This window comes from Pongo pygmaeus, chromosome 13 (assembly GCF_028885625.2).
Source record: "Pongo pygmaeus isolate AG05252 chromosome 13, NHGRI_mPonPyg2-v2.0_pri, whole genome shotgun sequence".
NCBI classification, from domain to species: Eukaryota; Metazoa; Chordata; class Mammalia; order Primates; family Hominidae; genus Pongo; species Pongo pygmaeus.
This window is the reverse complement of record NC_072386.2, coordinates 43,364,263-43,381,218: the sequence shown is the minus strand read 5'-3', so window position 1 is coordinate 43,381,218 and position 16,956 is coordinate 43,364,263. Positions and strand designations below refer to the sequence as shown.

General features: G+C 36.2%; 1 protein-coding gene across 8 annotated transcripts in view; it reads right to left on the bottom strand.

The window, feature by feature from the left end:
- Positions 1 to 16,956, bottom strand: part of NFIB (nuclear factor I B) — a 231,543-nt gene that overhangs the window by 28,874 nt on the left and 185,713 nt on the right. For 2 of the 8 annotated variants that reach the window (XM_054500856.2, XM_054500860.2), the window contains exons 7-10: positions 15,109 to 15,243; positions 9,972 to 10,156; positions 5,702 to 5,867; positions 2,526 to 2,608 (exon numbers count right to left, since the gene is read on the bottom strand). In XM_054500856.2, the coding sequence (XP_054356831.1) occupies positions 2,526 to 2,608; positions 5,702 to 5,867; positions 9,972 to 10,156; positions 15,109 to 15,243 (569 nt within the window). The remainder of the gene's footprint in view (positions 1 to 2,525; positions 2,609 to 5,701; positions 5,868 to 9,971; positions 10,157 to 15,108; positions 15,244 to 16,956) is intronic. The other 6 variants (XM_054500858.2, XM_054500861.2, XM_054500862.2 and 3 more) reach the window with 4 other exon arrangements.

Below are 16,956 nucleotides of genomic sequence, written 5' to 3'. Positions count from 1 at the left end.
TCCTAGCTAATATAACATGATTGATTACCTTTATTTCATGTACCCCTTGATTTTCCTTTTCATTCATCATTGAGTGCTTTAAACCAAATGCATTTAGAAACTGCCTCTAGAAGAGTGGTCTCTTTTAAATCTTTGTAAAGTAATGAAAGGACACAGTAAATCAATCTCATTTCTACTGAAGGAAAGAATAATCTTTACTCTACTGAAGTCATTTAAACTATTTCTGTCTCTCTATTCCTGGATAGTACACATAAAATTTCTATAATTCTTTTAAAATTTGAAAGGCTAAAATGAATAGGCTTTTGACTCTAGCCTTAGTTTACTAATATACATCTATAGAATGATATGCATTTATTTACAGGTATTTCTGCATGCCTCAAAACTGGAGTTCATTATAAAATAAAGCATATATGGGCTTCCTCAAATTAAAAAGTAGCACTAACTCTTTCATTACATAGAGGACAAATTATCTGTCTGCATGGTATTTAACATTTTCAGCTATAAAGAACATTTTTTTGCTTCCAAAGATTAATATATATCATGTATTCCATAAGTATTAACCATAGTTGACTGAACAAAATGTATTCATATTGTAAGTGGTCTTGATTCAATGTTGTCCACTTAAATAAGTGGCTGTCTTCTTTGATTTTAAAATAGTTTATAGTTCTAGAACTCATAGTTTTTAAAATATATCATGTGCCAGAATGCTATCTACATTAAAATTCATATTTTCATGATGCTTGCTAAGTTTCCTTGATATATTTTTAGATATGTGAAAGGAGAAGTAACTCTTATATTAATGCACTTTAGTAATCATAATTACATGAGGCTTCAACATTTATCATAAGGGATAAGAAAATTAAAGCTTCCATAGGTCAGGGTAGTGGAAGAGGAAGGCTGCCTCCAAATACATGGAATTCGTTAGAGTATTCTAACTAGCATTTGGGGCTAAAGGTTTAAATAATGGAGGCACGTTTTATGCATTAAAAATTAACTGGAAATTAGAGATGTGTCATAAAGAATAATGCAAATCCCATGAGAAAAATATTCCTGAGAATATGTGTAATGATTTTTAAAAGAACAAGTTTCTAAACCTATACATCCTGCATGTCTTTTAAAAAACACAATGGACACACACATTTGTCAAATAGAACCATATTCTAGTAATTATAACTCATTTCATATTATAACAATTTTAGAGGTGAAAAAAAAGCAACATTCCAGAGAATTATGTTGAGAAGCCAATGGCTGGCAAAACCACTAATTATTATTTGGTATTTTCATAACTGTGTACAGATGTTTTCAGTTAGTTCTCACTCTTTTGGTTTGTTTTGTTTTGCTTTTTTTAAACCTGGCAAAACATCAAGTATCCTGAATAAGCTATCATCTTTATGATTTTCTCTGAGCTCTGCATGTGGTGACCTTTAATATGCAGTCTGCCCCCTTGGGCTGCAACTGGAAAGGACTTGAGAACTCCACACCAAGCACAGTTGAGGTGGGCCACAACACGGGTATGTGAGGTGAACAGATCAAGAATGAAGTAAGTGGGCAAAAGTATCTTACTACCTATACAAAAACTCATATATATGCACAGGCAATTTATAAATAAAGAGCAAGTTAGTTAACACCAGCTCTTTATTATTTATTATAGCTTAATTTTCCCCTATGTAATATTTTGCATACTGTTAATTTCAAACTGCTCTGCTATTAAAACTTGAGAGCAGCAAACATATGCATGATAAAATATATTTAAATTTGGAACTGTTTAGAACTATTTCTCTTATCCTGTAACTAGAATCGTGGGATTTCTACATTGGTATGGTCCATGCTTTTGACTGTGGCTGATCTGTTTATAAGCCACCATTAATCCTGGCTGTATATTTTCACAGTTTGGGTAAACACTTCATTTGCATTAAATTTACAGCATTAATGAGATGTGAAATTTAAAATGCTACTAGAAACATAAATGATGTAAGAAAGCAGAACCAAAAAAAAGTGTTTTATCACATCTGAAATCAGTAAACCAATTTAAAGCTATTAAAATAGGAATGAAGTGTCGCCTGAGATTTTAACTTCATAACTCATCATCTTGGACTAAAATACAAATGTGAGGAGCAGAACATCTGGAAAATATGAAATCACTCAAAAACTCGAATTATATACTGCTTCTATTCTAGTTGGCTTTTAAAACAGTTTGCAGTTTTTGTCTTTGAAAGCTGTAGTCTGTAAGTTCACAATAGCCAATGAGACTGAGAAAAAAACACTTTGGCTGAAACACTATTACTCATGGATGTTATCAATATATGCTACAGAGATGGAAAAGGTCATGAGCCAATTTGAGAAACTCTACTCAAAGAGGTGAGAAACAAAGGATCAATGAGAAAAAACTCTGGGAAATGAAATGATCAGTTTTGGTCTCAGAAGCCCCGGGAGCCCCCTTCTGAGTCCGGATCTGAGAGGCAACATGGAGAAGCACGGAAGCGAAAGCATGGCTACACCGTCACACCTGGGTGAAACTTGCCCACCTGTTGCTGATGTAGGAAGGATGGGTCTCTTGGGCTTAGTCCCACATATCGATTGGCTTGAGATGTGCCTGAGGCTGTGTAGGCTGATTAAGGAAGAACAAAAACAAAGATAAAAATTGTGAACTATCAGAACGAACACCCTGTCATGTATAAGAAACCCAGAGAAGTGGGATTTGCAACCAAAAAAAAAAGTGTCTTCATTTCTCTTCTCTTTTGTCTGAGTAAATACCAAGTGATAGAAAAGAAATAATAATTGCCTTCAAATCAACTAGTTTATTCCCCCTAAAAAATCTATCCAGTAAAGCAGATCTCATACTTCAGTGTGGGTGTCTCACACTTACATGCTCTAGTAACTGTCCTGTGGAGGTACTAAGGATTGGATAAATAGAAGGGCCCTGTTCCCAGATGTACTTTTTCACCAGATAGTAGTTGTCTAATATGAAATAATCAATGATGGTATATGATTCTAAATGTAAAGCAGACTGAAAGTCCGCCAGGAAAAAGTGACAGCTTTTAATGATGGAATTTAAGCAGATGTGCTTAATGATATGGGATGGAAAATGTCTTTCTTAAAAGTCTTGCTAAAAAGGAAATCAAATCTTACTATCATGAAGGAGGAGCCTATATCATGTAGAATGAATCAGCTCGGTATTTTACCTGTGAAAATGGCCTCAAGTCTGATAGGAATGTTTTTGAAAAAAACACTTCCCATAAGCACACATACAAAAATCAATTTCTTATAACTGATCCAGGAAGGAAGCTGATGCACCTTTAAATAGTTGGCCACTAGGTAGTAAGTATATGTGGTGACTATTCCTTACATTGTTATAGTCTCATTTGCAAGTACTTTTTGTACAATTGCTTTTTGTTTTTTGGTATAGAGTAAATTTTTCACACACACACAAAAAAATGAATAGGGAGCTACTCCTAAAGACTTTTGTTACTTTTCACAAGGAAAGGAGTAAGGTATCTTCCCAGAACTAGGCAATCCCACTGCTCCATATTACCATATATTACCTTTATTGTTCTGAAGAAAGCTACACTGTTTGGTTTAAAACCACCAGATTAATGAGGAATCCAGGCTTCATTTTAAATGAACTGGCTTTCTAAAACCAATATATTAATTCTGCCTTGTTCACTTAAAGGACTGCAGAATTTGATCTGTGGAAGCTTTTTTAGGTCAACTTTTTAAAAACAGTGAAGATGCTCACAATTCATATTTTAATTGCTCCTGAATAAGGGGACATGCAAGGCAGCCATCAGCAACCAATGACCCCTACTCAATCTCCAAGCCTCTGGAATTCACCACACCTCACAGACAGCCGGAGAGGAGCCTCACCCTTACAGAAGAGCACCAAATCTATGCTGCTTTTTCTTTTCAACTATGAGAAAGAGCTTTCCTTGGCTTCTGTGTTTTCTTTGACCATGGTACTATATCAATTCAACGACCAGTTTTTTATTACTGGTGGTGCCTAGGAAGCTGAAGCTACAAGCTTGTTTATAGGAAAGAAAAACTACTCACTATGTTTCTTTTATGTAGGAGTGGAAAATGGACTGATGCAGCCATCTTTATACAACCAAGATATTCCTTTTGAATATTTTGTAATTTTACTAGTCAAATCAGATCCCTTTTTGAACAACCTGTATGTAAGTATAAAAACAATTCATTAACAAACAGGCTGAGGGTACTCCCATAAGTGAGCTGTGATCATTTGGGTCTGATCCTCTCCTGAATCTCTTCTATTAATAACACCATTAAGAGTTGGCATCAGAGTTTCTAGAACTTGGTTTTGACCATTTATCCTGTGATAATCTTTCAACTACTCAAAAAAAATCTTTGTTTTCTATGTGCCTTTACTTAAATTGCTGACATTGTTTGCTCAAAGATGTCAAGACATCCACTTTTAAAATGAGTACTTAGTGTTTTGGTGACTGTAATGCACATAGCAAACCTTTAGAACAAAATAATTTTTAGTTTTTCCTGAGTAGGTCACATCCATCTGTGCATTCCGGGAAGTATTCTAAGCATTAAGAATTACTGATGGGTATTACAAACCTATAGGAACTTATTAATTTACGGGGCTCGTGAATTTTGAGGAAGAAATGCTGAATTCACTGTACAAAGTATTGTCCATTTTTCTTATGGGGTTCCTTCCTAGTCTTTCAGAAACCATAAAAAAAAAAGAGCATCTTTCCAATGGCTGAGAAAGAACAAGCGGTGCATGCCTCTGATTGTCTCTGATTCACATGGAAATTTCAAGATCATGGGGATTTTCTTGCTCTAAGAAAGAAAAATAAAAGGTTTGAATTTAAGATATCTGTATAATTGGTGAGGTGCATGCTAATTCCACCAATTCGATAGCTTTATCCATTCTACTTCACCAATTTGTACATTCCAGCTCCAGTACTAAGAAGCTGACAGTTGGGTGAAACCACCTCAGAATTAATTTCTTCTATACTTCTGAGAATTTTACATGAAAAAACAAAGGAATGATGTGGCTTATTGGTATGTGTTAGGAAGGTTCACTGGCTAAATCTCTGACATTTAAATGTTATGGCCACACTAAAAAGCACAGTATTTGATGTACCATGATAGGCAAAATAATCAAAACGTTTTTAGAAAAAGCTTGCAGATGATGAAAGTACAGGTAGCTTACATGTACCTAATACTAAGTTTTGAAATGTCCTCATCTGTTCCCAACCTTAAGTGACTGTTTTTAACAATGACATAACCTACAATGATGTAAACATGCAATTACCTTACAGAGGCACTGATTCCATCTGCTTTGTGAAGGGGCTTGATTTCTATAGGAATGCTCCAATAAGTACCAATTACCTAATCTCTCTTTGGGTGATATGAAAACTTTGTATTCTGCGTTATGTTACTCAGTGCAATTTCAATGTATACCTTGAACAAGCAGGCATGACTTATTATTTTTGTTATAGCTGTTAACTTAAACAAATGAGCTTCTCCCTTTTCAAATATGATTCACTGACTGGAATTTGACAAGAGAGAGCCTGTGATAGCAGGGCCACATCCATGCCTGCTAGCTCCACTTAAATGAGAAATCTCCATCTGGTCGGGTAGCTGGAAAAATTGCCGTGTTTTCCACCTTGGATCAGATATCCAATGGTGCCTTTGATGGACATTTCTCATTTCCTACAGAAATACTTACTGGTTGCTGTAGGTGAAGCTGCCTCACCTTCAGTGGATGTAGTGATGGGTTTAGTATCTGTCATGCTCAGGGTCACAGGTCGCACTGCACTGGGATGGGGAGAGGGTGCCAAGACAGGAGTGAAATGGCCAGGCACTTTCCCTACTACTTGACCACTGCTGTTAGGCTACAAAACAAAAACAGAATGCCGGGTGAAGCAATCCAAAAGGCAGTCATCTTGTCCAACAAGTCCACTCAGCACACACGACTGCGTGGATCCAGCACACTGCGCATAGGCGCCACACAGGCCCTCTCGAGTCGGAGTTGGAGAGGCCAGTCAATGGTTGGTAGTAATAAGGAGCAGCAGCATTTCAAAGAAGGTTTTCATCTTCAAAGCACGTCATGGTATAGGTTAATTCCTCTTTACAGCACCCTGAGAGCCAGGTAGACTTGATCCTTTCATGTAGTAGGCCAAGAAACTCAAGTGCAGACTTAAATGCTTAGCCCAAAGGCTAAAATGGAATTCCTTACTGAACTAGCTAGAGTTGGAACCCAATGCTTCCTTATTCTCTGCTCTTCATTTTCTATAATGAGTCAGTTTGGCTTTTAGAACACAATTTTCACCTACATGATGATATCACTGAAACAAAGGACACAAAAATATCTAGGAGATCAAACACAACGAATTCTGGAATTTTCATCATTTACAGTCAAGAGCCGTTCTCCTGCATACAAAACTCTAGCTCTCTTACACACAGGTGTGCTGAGATGCACACATTAGGCAATTTAGATTCCGAGATCTACGGTCAACTTTTGATGATTTACTAATACAAGAAGATAGAATGAGATGTAAAGCATCTAAAATTTCAGAGGTCATACAATGATATAAAATGCTGAGCTACGTTTGTCCTTACACCTACAAATAAAAGATTTCCAAAGTAAATTAAATGTATGGAGGGGAAGCAGAGGACAAGCAAATGAGCATTGTTATTTGAGTTACTCTTACATCCATGGTGGTGCATGGAGAGTTACACAAAACATTCATTGTTGACATTTGTGGGAATTAACTGAGAAAACCCTCTGGGCAATGATAGAAAAGATATTATTATCTGAGTTTTAGCCCCTGGGTACAAAAATAGTTTCCGTGGTAGGAAACAAAATCCTAAGGATACACTCTTTGAAGAAATAGTGGAATATATTTTTCTAGACTGAGAATGTTATTTTTGATTATACCCATGTTGGAATTCTCCACTGCATGGTGTTCATCACAGTTTGCTGGAAGGCTATTCTTGACAAGTACATAGTCTTTATAATCTGAACTGTTAAAGGCAAAAAAAAATAATGAAGCAGAGTATTTTTCTAAATATCTGCACATAAATTACAAGTAGACATTTATTTAGAGAAAAAGATGAACAGCTAATAACACTTAAATATTGTGACTTAGAGACATGAACTAAGTCTTCGGTTAGGCTCCTCAGAGGCCACATTTATTCTATAAAGAAAATGGACTTCCTGAATATCCTGATTATTCATCACGGGTAATTTTAAGTATTTAACTTGATGTCAGGAAAATTGACCAGAGTTTTCCAATATGGAAACCTATGGGAGAGTTACATCTTTAAACTAATTTTATTCAAAATATTCCATTGAATAGCATGACTGTCTCACTATAATTGGTGCAGCAGTAATGCAATTAATCTCAAAATTGCTGTGGGGAGGAAAAGGCATCTCAGTTGCTTATCTTAAAAATCAAAATCAGTGCAGTGCTGGAGAATACTGAGAAGCAACAGCTGACTAGAAGTGAATGGTGAAGGAGTACTGATTTTTTTCCATTTCTAAAGCTAAAATGGTAAATACCAAGAATTCTATTTTGAAATGCAAATTAATTGGTTTTGAGTTGGAGTTAAAAATCAAAGCAGATACACTGTTCCTTAAAAAAAAAAATCTGCAGTTAACTATAAAGACCCATTTTTCCTTTCAAAGGGAAAAAGTAGTTTGTTTCTACAGCAGACCATCCATTTCTGGTTATCTGAACATTGGAAATAAATGCTTTAAACATCTTAAGAAAGAAGACAGGTCTCATTTTGTCACTGGTGGTACATTCAATGGTAAAAATGTTTCTACATACAGTGTTCACCAAAACAGTTTGAAAGTACCTACCTGGAACAAAATGTCTGGAGCAGAATGACAATAATTTCAAGGAAATGCTGCCACCAAATATATTATCTTACCCAGACCATTCTACAAGCTTCACCTACTGGAATTGAACAACATGAACTAGTAGACACTTCTCTCATTTGAAAAGAATAAAGGTGACAAAGAAAGAATTCCCAAGCCAATGCAGACAACTTTCCTAAAACTCAGGGTCAGAAGAATTGAGGGCTATTTTCTCCTCAGTTTTCTACTGGTTCAAACAGATGAAGCTACACTAAAAATTTCTATCTTTTAAGGCTGTTAATAGATGAACTTTCATACTGTAGATAGAAAAGAGAGATGTCTTGTCTGAAGGTGAAGCTAACAGCACTAGGAAAGGATTATTCTACTTTACACATGGTTCCTATTACACAAAATCCTGCGAGTTTTTTTGTTGCTAGTTTTTCTTTTGTTTTGTTTTTTTTCTTTTTGAGATGAGAGTAATATCCTTCTCTTAGAAGGTGATATGTATCTTCAAAAGGTGAAGAAAAACTGAGAACAATATAGGCAGATTATCACCTAATATGCCCTCTTAACTTATAAAGAAATTGAAATATACGTAAAACAAGCACTGAATAATTAAAGAAACGTGTAACACTAAGGGCCTGATTTTAATTTGCATAATTTTTCCCCTAACAGTGCCTAATTAAGACATCAGTTAAAAAAAAAAAATCCAATGGAACTCTAAGATTTTCCACACTGAATTAACGTTAAGGACTTTTAATGGATGTCTTAATTAGACTTTGTTATTCATGGAAATTCTACACAAATTAAAATCAGACCTTGTGTGCACTGTTCCCAGCTGAGTCTAGCAAAATGCTCTATGGAACTGAGACTTCTGAATCCATGCGCTGACAACAAATTTTATTTCTAAATGATATACTAAGATCCCACTCTTACTTAGCTGTCTTTAGTACTTCAGTCATGAAAAGTGCTACAACATTTTAACATTTTCTTCTAAAATACGAATAATAATTTTAACTTCAAATTCAAAATTCAATATTGAGTTTAATATCTTAGTCAGTCAAACTAAAAGTAGTGATAACTTTTTAAGTAACCCAAAGGGTCCTGGATACGTTGTTATTCTAAACTAAAAGTTCAGAAAGGACCATTTTGTTTCATTTTAACAAATTAAGACCAAAGGGATTTTTTTCTCACCTTTCTTTGCTAATTATAAATCGATAGACACACACTATTTACTAGCATTTCAGGACGTGTTCCACAGTAGTAATGACAGAATGTTTGTGAAAATTCTCCAAAATATTAAAAGGTATAATGAGTGGACAGGAGTCTTAGAGGTAAAGCAGCAAAGCTAAATACCAGATCCTAATATCAAAATTACATTACATGTTTTAGATATTACAATTATTGATAGCCCCAGGTTTGGCACAAAGACTGTCTACTTGATTGTGGAAAATGCTCATATACCAAATTCCTATGAAGTAACCTCTCGGTAGAAGAAACCACATGTCTAGGGGAGTGAGAAATGCTCATGAGTCACTACACTTACAAAATGCATCCCCAAACCGCTGCACAATCTTTCCAAAAAAAAGAAAGAAAGAAAGACGCTTCTAGTAATGTCACTCATTATTAAATGTAAGTCATGTCTCTGCAAAGAATATTCAAGTAGTCATCAAACACTGAGAATGTTTACATTACCAAAGCTTATTTTAATACCTAATAGTTGGTCTATAAATACAACTGTAAGTTCTTTTGTGTGTGTTTATTTTAGCACATACCTTACTCCTGCCTGAAATAAGCACATTGTCTCTGTGTCAAACCAGGTATTTAAGAGGTGTGAACTCCAGCCCAGAGCTTTCCTGTCAATGTACTTTCTGCATAAACTTTCCCTTCAGTCAATGAAAATCCAAAAACATTAAACCATCTTCACAAATGTACCCTTTGGGGCAACACACTTCCTACCTGTCATTCAGCCACCTTTAAATAAAAACTTATTGAGTCACCAAGCAACTTCCTGAAGATGGATTTCAAGGCTTGACGTTCTGCCAGACACACTGTCTGACTAACCTTTGTGTCTCAGAATTAGACCTGTCCCATCTCCCTTAGGTGCTAATCTTATTTTCTCTCTTATTTTTACCTGGCTGGTTTGTGGACTGGATGGGTCATAAGAAGGTACATAGTTCTTCAGAGTATCCTGAGGATTCAGGTGGGGAGGATATCTGATTGTTGGATGAGAAAAGTAGCTCGATGGGGCTGGAGGAAGGATAGCTTGTGTTGGAAATGGCAACGGTGAAGGTGGAGGTGGAGTTCGAGTTGAGATGACTGCAGAAGACAGAAAAGGAAAGATTGACTCGTCAGCGGGTTACATTATTGCTCCATTCTGATCCTGAAGAATGCTGTGAAACTACAAAACTGGTAACCATTCATTTTTTGTCTCCGTGATTTAACCAAGCTCTCCTAAAACAACAGTTACTTTTTCATTTTTATTCTCAACACCAGTACTGCTAACTACACAGAGACAAAACATCACTCTAGAAAATTAACAATCTTACTTCCTAGCTCTGTGAGTGGTTACAAAATAAGTTTCTCTTTTATAGGTTATGTCAATAGTTGATAAAACACTTCTTTGAGCAAAGTTATATCCCATTGAAAACATATTCTTTGATTATAAAACCTTTAGGCCAGGTGCAGTAGCTCACACCTGTAATCCCAGCACTTTGGGCAGCCGAGGTGGGTGGATCACCTGAGGTCAGGAGTTCGAGACCAGCCTGGCTAACATGGTAAAACCCCATCTCTACTAAAAATACAAAAAATTAGCTGAGTGTGGTGATGGGCACCTGTAATCCCAGCTACTTGGGAGCTTAAGGCAGGAGAATCACTTGAGTCCAGGAGACGGAGGTTGCAGTGAGCCGAGATGGCACCATTGTACTCCAACCTGGTGACAGAACAAGACCCCATCTCAAACAAACAAACAAAAAACACTTCGTCTCATAAGTCCAGAGCAAGTCACAGCATTAAGTAGAGGGCAAAAGACCCAAAAATTTTCTACCAAAATTATAAACAAAAGTGAAATTCAATTTCAAATAAAACATTTCCCCTATACATCCTACCTGGCAATTGTTTAGAAGGAAAGACAATAACTAATACAACATCATCTCATGTCATTTATAATTGTCTGGTCATAGTATAAATGCTTATGAACATTGGAACATAGAGCTAGAAACTCTCCTAATGAAAATGTTTCTTTCAAAACCAAAAGAGCTCTATTCTGCAACTATTTTTCTTTCTACTTTAACTTTTACTATATGTAGTTTAAAAGATATTGTTAATATAAAACCAAGAATAAAACACACAGCAATGAAAATTTAAACTTTCATATAGGTAAGTACATTACTTTACCCATAAATCACATATTTTATAATTTTATAAAGGGAAATACTATATAAAACACATGCAATGTGGACAATGTTCAATTTTACTATAACTTTTCAACATTAGTATTCTTATAATTTATTGTTCAGTTTTTGAAATATAAATCTTACGTTTGAAAGATGGAGAAAGAGTGTAATCGTATGATCATTATCTCTATGTTGAGAGAAATAATCATAGAAATACAAATTAAAACTACCAACAAATATATGTAGAAGTGAAAAGTAAATGTCTTTCTATTTTAATATTTCCCAATTCAAATAATAGGAAATTATAAATGATAAATGTCTGTTTTATGAGATAACTTAAAGAACATGAAAAAAATAAATTCTAGCTATAACCTATAAAGGGAAGTCACCTGGAATGATTTATCTCCAACTTTGAAACTATGTGGGTGGGGGGGGACCTGTTTATGGGATGTATTGCTTACCTCTCCCAAAAAAAACTTTTTCATAAGATACAAGAAATTAAGAATGTATAGAATAGAAGAAACATAAATTCAATTTTATAGTCACAACTTTGTTCTCTGAACGTCCAGAGCACTGTTTCTGAAATTCTCTGTATTGTTCTTACAATGCAGATCCCTTGGTCTACACACAGACCTAGGGGATCAGGACCTCTAGGAGTAAGGCACCAAAATGTATATTTTAAATAAGTATCCATGTAATCTTTCTACATACTGAAGTTTGAGCATCCTTCATCAAATGTATGCATTTCAGAGAACAAATGCGTATTTCTTAAAACAAAACTCTTTACTGAGGTATTACTTTATTTAAGAAGTATACCCATTTGAAAGTATCACTTAAGGAAATACAAACATCTAAGAAAAACTGGGCATCTTTTACTTAGTGTCTAAGTGCTCTTAATCTCAGCTCATTTTAACCATGATTTTTGCTCACATCTGTACACAAACCCTGGAAAGATATATACATAGTTCCATCTTGGGTCCTTTAGGTTTTGAGATTAATTTGGCCTTAATAGTTCTGGAGGAGATCTCTTTTCAAGTGAAATTGCAGAAATCAAATCCGAACTCAAATCTATAGGCAACCTGGCACTGTGCTTGCATGAGCTGTAGGTGGCCTGATACCACTGGGTAAAATGTTGTATTTCAAACTGAGAGTAAAAATGACTACCTTTTCCATAAAAGCCATTCTAGTCCTTTAAAAATAAGAAAAGCAGGCCAGGCATGGTGGCTCACGGCTGTAATCCCAGCACTGTGGGAGGTCGGGGTGGGTGGAGTGGATCACTTGAGGTCAGAAGTTCGAGATCAGCCTGGCCAACATGGTGAAACCCCATCTCTACTAAAAAAATACAAAAATTAGCTGGGCGGGGTGGTAAGTGCCTGTAATCCCAGTTACTCGGGAGGCTGAGGCAGGAGAATTGCTTGAACCTGGGAGGCAGAGGTTGCAGTGAGCCAAGATCATACCACTACACTCCAGCCTGGAGTAAGACCCTGTCTCAAAAAAAAAAAAAAAAGAAAAGAAAAATAAAAAAAAGAAAATAAGAAAAGTAAAATACAAGACAAAAAAAAAGTTTTCCTTTATTATGAAAGAATACATACACATGTATGTGTATTCTTGCATACATTATTGCAAAGATGTATATTTTTGCAATATACATCTTATTTTCTTCTTTGCAATATACATCTTATTGTCTTCTTTCCTTCAGTCTTGCTCCTTCCAATACATCCTTTATAGTGCTATGTGAATGACTTTTTAAAAATACCATTATAATCATATAACTTCTCCGCTAAAAATATTTCAGTGGCTTCCTACTGCTTCCAGAATAAAATCCCAACAGGTTTTTCAGTACACACAACCTCAGGTACTCTGAGACCGAGTCCTGGATCACTTCTTTGGCTTCATCTCTGGCCAGACGAAGAGATTTGTGGATCCTTGGCTATATGGCAGTTCCCTGCTGCAATGGCCTCTAATGCACTGATACATGCTGTTGCCTCTGCCTCCTTTGCCCCTTTGCCTGCCAGTTTGCCCCTTTTCTTCCTAGTTTGCCTCTCTGCCTCCCAGTTTGCCCCTCTTCCTCCTAGTTTGCCCCTCTGCCTCCCAGTTTGCCCCTCTTCCTCCTAGTTTGCCCCTCTGTCTCCCAGTTTGCCCCTCTTCTTCCTAGTTTGTTGTTCCTTCTTGTGGTGAACTTTGCCATCACACTTTAGCTCAGAACACGTATCTTCCAGGTATCTAATCCTTCTTCAGGTTATCTAGTCATGTTCAGATTAGATGCCCAGCCAATGACGTGGCCCCACTCTCTCCCCACTATATCCTGAACTCTTTAAGGAAAGAAACGATCTTTCTGAACAAGATGCCTAACACAGGCCTTAATATACAGATACAGAACAAATATCGGGTGAAGGACCAAGGTGGAGGGCTCATCTAGGTCTCTCCTGTTTCGTTATCTAAAAATATATTGTCTACTTTTATTCACATTAGAAATAAGAATATTTTCATCAGGTGTCGTAACAAATGGGTGATTTGACTTCTCAGTTAATTCTGTCCAAATATTCAACATTACAAACCTATGAAACAGTTACTGATTTTTTCACCTATCTCAATGGTATAGGTAATAAATGCAAAAGTTCTTATACCACATTTAAGTTGTATAGTCCTCTCTCGATTTCATAATTTTTTAATGATAGCAATAAAGGCCATGCATTTTTTTAAGTATAGCACCAACAAATATCAACATATACTTACAAACCAAAGCTAATAAGGACTTTATTTTAAAAGATGTTACATTGTTTGCATAAAGATTTAAAAACCAGATTCGATTAGTTAGAAGGATGAGGAAGTGCCTAACTATAAATTTAAACCAATAACAGTTTCACTATTAACATATTTATATATAAAACTTTTTCCACCTAAAATGCAGTCTACTCCTCTCTAGGTAAAAAGTACACAGTGTTAATTATTAGCTGTATCTCATTTTTAATTTTTGAAAGATTTGATATTAGCTGTTGGTTAAAGTACAAATGTCAAATATTGGATTCATTTTCCTACTTAAATTAAGATATCAGACACAATATCAAGTGTACTAGCCCAAAGGATTTGGGCATATAAAACAATTGTCAAAGAAAAGTACCTTTTATTCTCTGATTACTCTCAAATAGATAAATATTGATTTACATGTAGAAAATAACATCTACAGAAATAGTGCCTTACGTCTTAATGCCTTTAGAAATACTCTAAACTCAGCAACATAATTGAAATTCCATCTTTCCCTTAGTAAAATATCAGGACCAATCCTGAAGCTATAATGAAGATAGCTATGTACCCATATTTTCCACATTCTTCTGATAACAATCTTTTTGATAAAGGTAATTTTAAAATACATATTATAAATATTATTTACTTGTATGACTTTGAAAAAAAATTTTTTTTGAGATGGAGTCTCGCTCTGTCACCCAGGCTGGAGTGCAGTGGCATGATCTTGGCTTACTGCAACCTTTGCCTCCCAGGCTCAAGCGATTCTCCTGCCTCAGCCTCCTGAGTAGCTGGGATTACAGGCGCACACCACCATGCCAGGCTAATTTTTGTATTTTTAGTAGAGACGGGGTTTCACCATGTTGGTCAGGCTAGTCTTGAATTCCTGACCTCGTGATCCACCCGCCTCAGCCTCCCAAAGTTCTGGGATTACAGGTGTGAAGCCCCTGCACCCGGAGAAATCTTTTCTCATAAATCGAGAAGCAAAAATATTTGATCGGATTGTGCCCCTCCCCATATGGGTTGAGAAAATATGGTTGCCATAGCTCTATTTATAAACTTTTGCTCCGTCCCTAAGGGATTAGGCCCTACAGACAAGAAGGAGGCTTCTCCTCTATGCTTGAAACTCCTCACCACTGTGTGCAACTCCAGGTATTCCGGGATGGTGGTGCTGGGGGAAAGTGCTCAGTCTTGGGGAAGAATCCTGTGGAGATGCAGAGCTGAACAATGGCTTTTCAGGCTTCTTCATAGTAGTCGGAGAAGACATATCTGCGAGAAACAGAGAAAAACCCAAAGCTCCATGACCTTCTTAAGCTCTAAGGTTCATGTCAACATAATGACAGATCTCATCTTGCAATATTTTAGTATTCTTATACTTTGGCTCTTTTACAAAATATATTCTGAGTGTCAATGATCCAGCTATCTTGGAGCTCTGAAATATTCGTTCAATCTCCATGGAAGCTAGCAGAAGCCTTCATTAAAATTATCATCAGAATTATTCCCATTACTAAAGAAATCTTAAACTTCTAAAAAACCCAAAGTCTTGTTTCCTTTAGCCCCTTCGTTCACACAAAGGCCCTCTTTACCTCAGCATTTCATTCTGAGATTTATATGATTCAGAAGATTGTCTTTTGACAGAGGACAACTGGTGCAAATGTGAAAAACAACCTTCAGGTATGTTGGTCACGATATCACTGATTTCACAGCTTTTATGGAAAACTCATTCACCTGATTAGCAAAAAATACATTCCTTAATTTGCTCCTTCTGCAAACATTTACTGGGTTTCTGTACCGGCCAGGTAAAATGAAGATGTTAAAGAAATTAAAAGTAATTCCTGCTCTAGGGATGCTCACTGTTGGTGAGGAGGAAAATGATTAGAAGAAAATGGTTGTGAACAGTTGAGAGGTACAATGTGTGTTGAGAGCAGGGAAGTTTTGGCATTTGCTGCTACATTCCCAGCTGCGACGTACAGGACAGAGATCGTCTCAGTCTCCCCAGGATGAGGAAGGCATTTCCCATTGGTGCCATTTTCAAAATGTGAATGGGGATGACATTCTCAGAGAGGAAATGCTCAGAAAAAAAGATAGCACAGAATACACAAGTAAACAGTGTGTGGAGTGGTGAAAGATGAAGAAGAGGAGCAAGCCTCTTGCAGGTCCCACAGGATGACGGGTCTCCAGCTTCCTGTACAAATGTCTGAATGCTTACCCTCATGGGAGAAACGCCATAGATGGGCAAAACATGATCACAATGACAGTTTAAAACAATCCCCCCAGAAACTAAATGGAGGGCGGACTGGCCAAAACAGAGACAGAAATCATGAAGACCACTTCAAAAGCATCTATACATTCATTCCATAAATACTTGTTCAAGACCGAATGTATGCCACACGCTGCACTAGTCTGGGACACAGTGGTGAACTGGACTCACTTTCGGCTCCTTTAAAGCTTAAAATCTAGTGAGGTGATGTGGACAAGTAAGAAGGAATTGCAAAAAGTGCTGTGATAGGAAAAGAATTCAGAGATTTCAGGCTTCATTCACTCATTCATTTCATAAATATTTAATACTGCTAAAAGACAGATCATGAGAGCCTGAAATAAGAATCATGATAGAGCTAATGCAATAAATATTTTAACAGGATTCACCCAATTAAATTATTAAGCGATGTAGACTGTCATCATCTTAGTTGACTAAGAAACTGTACCATGCAGTTTGTTGGAATAAGCAGGGAGTTGAGAGATGTGCCTTGGTTTTAACATCTTGAGTGATGTTGACTTTAATGGAAGTTTATCAACTTATAGTAAAATGTTATAAAAATGATATGAGCTATAAAGTTTGTATTTTATTATGAAAAATGTTAATTGTATTCACAAGTAGACAGAATTGTAATGAATCCTCATGTACCGATAACCCAACTTTGGCAATGATCAATTCATAACAAATCTTATTTCATCTTTATCCCCATCTACACTTTCTCTCCC